Genomic DNA, 7,161 nt, shown 5'->3' on the forward strand with positions numbered 1-7,161 from the left:
GGAAGGTCACATTCATTTCGGTTTCATTGTGTTACACAAACAGACGAGAGCAAAGGCCAGACCAGAGGATTTGTGCAAGTTTTTGCAATTGAATTAATCTAAGTACACATTTAACTTCAGTCTGGAATGAGAATAGGATCCTTTAACTTTTAGATCACGTTAGTCCTCACTGGATCTCTGGGTCCCGCAGCGTTCACGCATATTAAAAGTCCATCAAATCAGTGTAAACAGCTCTGGAGTGGTTTGCTGCTCCGCTTTGTTCCGAGCCGTATCCAGCAGGCCTGATCCCACAACAGTAACTCGAGTCGCTGCAAACCCAGCGTGCCTCCGCTCTCCTCTGCTATCATGTGTTGGGGACATGGAAACTCGGGGCACAAAGCCCAACGGAGAATGAAGCCATCAGAGCCATTAGGTCCTAATTCCTCCTCACTCGCTTCGTCATCACGTGGCAAAGAGCATTTCCATGGAAACTATTAAAAGGCATGACGTGATGCTAATGGTATGGAATCCATTGAGTCTTGTTTGTCATGTCCTGATGTGGGGGGGGGGTTGTTGATGTTGTTGGGGTGTGTTCGACCCTCTCTGATCTCTGTGGATGACACAGAGCCCTGGTTGACCTCTGTGACTCTGCATCATCTCTCTGGCCTGCAGACACACGTGTCCATGCGAAGTGTGCCACATGTGGGAGGTTTATGAGAAGCTGAAGTCCTCGTGAAGTGCGACACGGGGGAAACGAAGCAGTTTGAAGCATTTAGACAAGTGCATGAATTCAGCTTCAGCACTGGTGGAAGGGAACCACTCGCTGCTGGACGTGTCTTTTCTTAGGTTGTATTTTAAAGCTGCACAACATGACCCGTTTTTTATTTATTAACTGATGGATGAACACTTTCAGCGGAGCAGGATTAAGTGGCTCTCATGTGGCTCTTACTCTACATATCTTTTACCAAATATCCTGTTTTCAGTAGAAAGCAGACAGAAACACGATAGCTCTAAATAGTAATGTGATTTTAATGGGCTCCTGCTCGCTCACTCTCTCTCTCTAATTGCAGAGTCACTTCGTTCTCGGCTCCTCGGTGGAGCTGCCGGTGTAATGTTTGCTGTGATGATTGCATTTTAGCATTTTAGCAGAACTGTAGTTCCCGGTCCTGGATTATTAAACATAGAGCTGCGTTGACAGAATGCATTTTGCGCTGTAAACTTTTATTTGCTGTAAAAGCTCACTGTTCATCTGTGTTCAACCTCACTGCTTTATTTTTATGTTTGCTCCACCGCTCCATGCACCCCCTCCTCCAAATAAAGGGGGAAAGAGCCCAGATTCCCTCTGACTTTGCAGGGATTTCTGTGTTACTGATGACACCATATCATTCTCATTTGGCTGTGAAGGCAGAGTTTTAAAAGTCAAAGCTGACGAAAGGCGAGCTGTTACAGCGGGGGGATAAGCCGGGGGACTGATTTATCCAGACTTTCCTTGAATATCCTGCTAGGAGAAGGATTCGCTGCAGCAGGGCTGGCAGTGCACCTCTTTCTGCTCGCTGCCAAACAAATGGTGTTGCCACTCAAAATGTCTTTGTGTGTGTGTGTGTGTGTGTGTGTGTGTTTGGCTAATTCTTGTGGGGAATGTAAAATGGACTTGGATTCTGTGGAGAGGAAATAGCCGTTAAACTACTCTGAACCAGATCTAGATACGTTTTATTAACTCCGTATCAGTTTTCTTTTAAGAACATTAAATATGCTCAGAACAGTTTCTCTTCACACTCAACACTAAACTCCAACCTTCTACTATTTTAGCTGTTATAATATGTAAAACCATAAAAGAAGCTGTAGAGAAGATTCTATTGTGCAGGAAACTGAGTAATAAATTCCCTCTGCACCAAACAAACAGCAGAACAAGTCAAAGCATGAAGCAGTTTGGAAGAAATAAGGTTTTCAGACGTGAGGGAGGTGGACATAAAAGATCACCTCCTGCCCTTCACTTAACTCTGTCTTTGACCCTTGAGAACAACAAAAAGCAAACTGAGAGGGTTCCCTAGAGACCAGCCAGTCGCACTCATCGCAGCAGCAGCGGCCCTGTGCGCAGACTGTGCCAACAGCAGCTCCGTGGATCCACAGTAACACTTAACACCATGTGCTGCACCAGTCTAGCTGCAGCTCATTGAGCTTTTCTCATCGTCGGAGTTGTTCTCAGCAGCTCCACGATGCATCCTCAGCTCTGCCTAATCCAAACTTCAACGGCAGGTACTGCTGTTTTCTTAGGTGCACACGGTTCCCAGAGAGGGGGTGGGGGGGGGGGGGGGGGGGGGGTTCGCCAAACGTTTTGACACACTGTGAGAAATATCTGTTTCCTTGTAAGCTGTCAACAGCACAATAACTGCAAAGAGCAGTTCTGCAAATACAGTTCAGCCTCACTCCAGTGGCGTGTGCAGCGCTGCCATGTTCAGTTTCCAGAAGCAGCTGTCAGCAAACAGAGCAAGTAACAAACCAGTCAACACAAGAAGAAAGTGAAGTGCTCGTTTTTATTTGTCAGACATGTTTCTTTGCAGCATTGACTCTGTCTTAACCCCCTAAAACCTTCAGGCCGGAGCTCCACAGTGACCATCTGCTCTGTGCTCAGTTGAGGCCTGAAAGTGTTTGACTGGAACTTTTAATGGTGAAAATTTGGTCCTCAGAGACCGTGTGGTGCAGAGAGTTGCACTGTGGCGTCAATTGTGTAATTACTGTTTTAATGAGCTTTGGCAAACAGGTCGCCTCATTCGCAGCACCTCCAGTGATGAGCCGGGGGTGTTTAGAGGGGGATTCCCGCTGCAATGTGAATTCACAGGGTTTGAAATGTTACACCTCCCTTTGCAGCTGGGCTGCATCTGCAACGCTGTTGTCTCCACCGTAAAAATTGCCCCGCATGCTCATACATTCTGCAGGGCTTGGGGTAAACAAGAGACACTCTTTAATATTTGTGTCTTCATAGCAAAGCGTCACGTTCTCTGTCAGCTATGAATCGACCCCTGCAGGCCGACGGATCCGGCTGATTTATGGAGACTGAAGCTCTTCTGATCATTTGAAAACAGGTCCTGTGGTGATTAAAGCTGCAAACCATCCCCACTCTGCTGAAACGTTCCCAAGCATTGTATTCATCACGGCCTTGCAGGAGGAAGACTCTTGGAAAGAAAGAGTGGTGATGAGTGGGAAAACACCAGTAAGTGCAGATGTGGGAAACTCTGCAGGGTACTGGGGGGTGAGAGGTGGTGGGATGGGATGGGGCAGGGAGGGAGCTCAGCTAACCCCAGTCTGCCTTCTGGCTGGGCCAATGGGCCATGGTAATTAGATCTGGCCAATGTGGGCCCTGGGCTCTGGCCTGGGGGCATATAAGGGGGGCCTGGGGCAACAGACCTCTCACATCACTCAGAGGTCTTCTCTCTCACCCCTCTCTTCTACCCTCTTTCCTTCCTTTGCGCCCATCTCTGTCCTGTTCGGACTCCTTCCCTCAACAAGCCATGGATGTGTTCTCCCCGTCCCAGGTCTACTACGACAGAGCGTGCTCCTCGTCTCCAGACAGCATGGAGTTTGGCCCCGGCATGGAGCTCGCTGGCTCAGAGGAGGACGAGCACGTCAGGGTCCCTGGAGCCCCTCACCAGCCGGGACACTGCCTCCAGTGGGCCTGCAAGGCCTGCAAACGCAAATCCAGCTTTGTGGACCGCAGACGAGCCGCCACTATGCGCGAGCGCCGGCGGCTGAAGAAGGTCAACCACGCTTTCGAGGCTTTGAGGCGCTGCACCTCTACCAACCCCAGCCAGCGCCTGCCCAAGGTGGAGATCCTACGCAACGCCATCCAGCACATCGAGAGTCTGCAGGAGCTGCTACGAGAGCAGGTGGAAAATTACTACGGCCTACCTGGAGAGAGCAGCTCGGAGCCTGGGAGCCCTCTGTCCAGCTGCTCTGACAGCATGGTAAGACCTCTGATCGAACACCTGGTGCTGTCCTGCTGTGGCTGCGACCCCTTCAACATGTGCACCAGAACTTCAAGGTTTTTGGAAGATCTCACAAAACATTTCATTTGAAAACAGATCCTGGATTTCAGTTTAGAAACAAATTAATCAAATGGTCGTGTTTTGCCTCAATCACTGCACGTATCCGTGCATATTATGATTTTACATGATGCTGTGGTCTTAGAAGTATCTTTGTCCTCTGTGTGTTGCTCGTTATTAAGCAACAGTCTGAAGGTGACAGTGTATCAGCTAATATAAAATAACTTTTCATACTGGAAGGAGTAATGTGTTTCCCACCACCCGACACTTTATAGCCCTAATAAACCAAACTAAATCCACCTTACTGAAAAACTGGGTGCTTTTCTGCATTCCACCCCGACTGCATTTTCTGCAGCACTGCCAGGATTTTCTGCAGATTTACTAGGAGAAAGTGTCATCTTGCACAAACTGGTGTTGCTTCCACTGATACAATCGATTTGCCACGCTCAGAGCCAGGCAGGGGAAGGGAGTGTACGCTGCCACTTTGGCTTTAAGGTGGATGTGAAATAAAGAAGCTCATAACTGTGGAATTCAGGATTTATGAGTCTGTCCAGTAGATCGTGAAGGGCACTGGCTGTTCACCTTTGCCTTCTACCTTTTCATATTCTAAGTATAATAACACAACACGTCATATTTGTCTGCTCATTTATTAAGTGTTTGCAAGCGTTCAAGGGTGCATTTTATTTTGTGTTTCCTTCCAGACTGACGGCAACAGTCCCGTGTGGCAGCAGCTTAATGCAAACTACAGCAGCAGCTATTCGTATGCAAAGAACGGTAAGAACTCTGGACAGTAACAACCCATATTCTTGCTGGAATAGTTTTTAAAGCCCTAATAACTCAGTGGTAGATCAGTTAAATTTGAGGGCTTCTGCATCAGGAGTCCTGTAAAAGTGGGGTTTTAGTATAAAGTTGGGATTTTCTTTAAATATAATAACAAATCAACATGTTTCTGATGCTTCCTTCCTTTTCCAGAGAGTTTGGACAATAAAGCAGCCGGAGCCTCCAGTCTGGAGTGTCTCTCCAGCATCGTGGACCGTTTGTCCTCGGCGGAGTCCAGCTGTGGAGCTGCTGCTCTGAGAGACGTGGCCACCTTCTCCCCCGGCAGCTCCGACTCCCAGCCCTGCACGCCGGAGAGCCCTGGATCCAGGCCCGTGTACCACGTCCTGTGAGGGAAACGTGGCCTTGACGTGGAAACACGGCCACAGGCCGACGCCGCTCTGCTACCAAACACCAGCAGACTGAGGAATTGTGGAAGCTTTAATTTGTACATGACACTGTAAATATGTAATGTAGATGCCCATTTATTCTAAACATGCTATTATACCCAACGAGACATATTTAATAATGACAGTTAATGTTGCATTATTCCAACATGAAACAGTATTTATGTAATGTTGGGATTTGTTGTTGTGGCCATTAAATGTTTTACTGTTTTGTATAAAAGTTTGAGCTTTTTCATGTCATTAATCATAAAATTACATAAAAACAACGGACACAGTCGTTAATAATAATAATAGTCACACCGGGAACATGAATCCAAACATTAATCAGCATCAGAAGTGTCACAAAGACGTAAAACAGCTGAATCACACTGTAGCAGTATTTTTACTAGATCTTTGAAGTAGTAAACTGAGTTAACACAGTAACGCAGGGATGAATTCTAAAAAGGTTAAAAAGCTGATTATGATGCGACTGGACTGTGTGTAGCTAACGAGGTGGGGAGACGACATCAGACTCTGACAGAGGTCAGCTGATAGCAGTCATCATGTGACTCATGTCGCTGCAGCAGCATCTACAGATTGAATCTGCATCACAGCAGCTATTTAACAAACTGCTGCATCGTTATCAGTAGTTCAATTCAAAATAATGAAACTCCTGTTACTACCAACACATTCGGCTCTCTGGTCCTGTGTGGACTGTGAGCGCGTTCAGGAGGAGGCGGCAGCTCCTGGAGCTGTTTGTTTCTTCTCACCACATGTGAGTCGTCATTAACGCCACTGATTAGACGTCAACACCCGAGTTCAGAGCAAATGGCCCCTAATTGAACTTATTTGGGGGCTGAACGGTGAAAGAGGTGACGCAGCAAACTGGGGAAGTTCCTTCACGGTTTCTTTTACTATTTCTTAATTAGGTTTCTGGGAACTAATGGGAGGCGACACGTGTTATTATTACTTCTATTTGTTTCTCACATTTGCTTTTTCATAATAATCTCCTTTCTTTAATTTACACTATTTCAGTTAAACTACTGAATAAAGAATAATGTAAAATCCATCATATATAAAGAAACAGCAGTTCATCGTAATTAAGAGCTTTACTTTAATAACTTCACTTACTTATGTTGCTGTTAAGATAACTTCTACTTTAATTCCACTGCATTTCTTCAGTGTCTGCGCTCATTCTGCTGGTTCATTTGTACTTTTGGTTCATTAATGTTATGTTTTATTAATAATACTAAGACACTTTAGCTTCCATCCACCTAATGTCACAGTAATCACAGTTAGAAGAAATCATGTTGGTAAGTTACTGAACTTTCACAGTAAAGTAGTTCCTCCTGCACAAAATGGAAATACAAGACAGTAAATATGAAGTACTAGTACTTCAAACAGGGGTGAAAGTACTGTGGTGCTTCACTTGAATAAACGTTGAAGCGGTTCTACTTCAAGTATTGGTAAAGTACATATTAGTGGTAAAAACACTGCATCCATGATGTTTTACAGTAGTTTAACAGGACTCTCTGTGTGTGAGTGTGTGTTACGTCCAGCAGCGTCTTGTTTTTCATTAACCTCCAAAAGTCACTGATGTGAATCTCCATGGCCACTCTGTGGTTGTGATAGATGAATCCATCACCTCTGAGGGGTCGTTGAGGTCAAAGAGCCTAAACAGGTTAAAGAAGGTTTTACTTTCACTATTCTCTCAGTGATTGTGGACAGAGAACGGACATCACTTGACCCGAAGGTCAACGCAGCACAGCCATTACTGTAGTACTGAGGGACACCACAAGAGAGAGGTGTTCTTCCTGCACTCGTTCATCAGCAGGCGGGTCTCAACTCATCCCGATGTTTGTGTCTGTTGAAGGTTCAGCACAGTAAATCACTCTTTTGCTCAGATCTGAGGAGAAAACGGAGCTTACAGTGAAAGTTTA

The 7,161-nt window shown here is 46.0% G+C and overlaps 1 protein-coding gene across 1 annotated transcript; it reads left to right on the forward strand.

Moving 5' to 3' along the window:
• Nucleotides 1-3,472: 3,472 nt before the first annotated feature.
• Nucleotides 3,473-5,222, forward strand: myf5 (myogenic factor 5). The gene is made up of 3 exons (XM_026363424.1): nt 3,473-3,941; nt 4,721-4,793; nt 4,992-5,222. Exons 1-3 carry the CDS (start codon nt 3,489-3,491, stop codon nt 5,186-5,188), a joined length of 723 nt encoding a protein of 240 aa, XP_026219209.1. The 5' UTR covers nt 3,473-3,488; the 3' UTR covers nt 5,189-5,222.
• Nucleotides 5,223-7,161: the final 1,939 nt, after the last annotated feature.

The sequence above is a fragment of the Anabas testudineus genome, chromosome 23 (genome assembly GCF_900324465.2).
Source record: "Anabas testudineus chromosome 23, fAnaTes1.2, whole genome shotgun sequence".
NCBI lineage: Eukaryota > Metazoa > Chordata > Actinopteri > Anabantiformes > Anabantidae > Anabas > Anabas testudineus.

Coding starts and splice junctions, on each gene's coding strand:
- myf5 (XM_026363424.1), top strand. CDS start 3,489: ATGGATGTGTTCTCCCCGTCCCAGGTCTACTACGACAGAGCGTGCTCC. Junction 3,942..4,720: donor CCAGCTGCTCTGACAGCATG/GTAAGACCTCTG, acceptor GTTTCCTTCCAG/ACTGACGGCAACAGTCCCGT. Junction 4,794..4,991: donor CTATTCGTATGCAAAGAACG/GTAAGAACTCTG, acceptor TTCCTTTTCCAG/AGAGTTTGGACAATAAAGCA.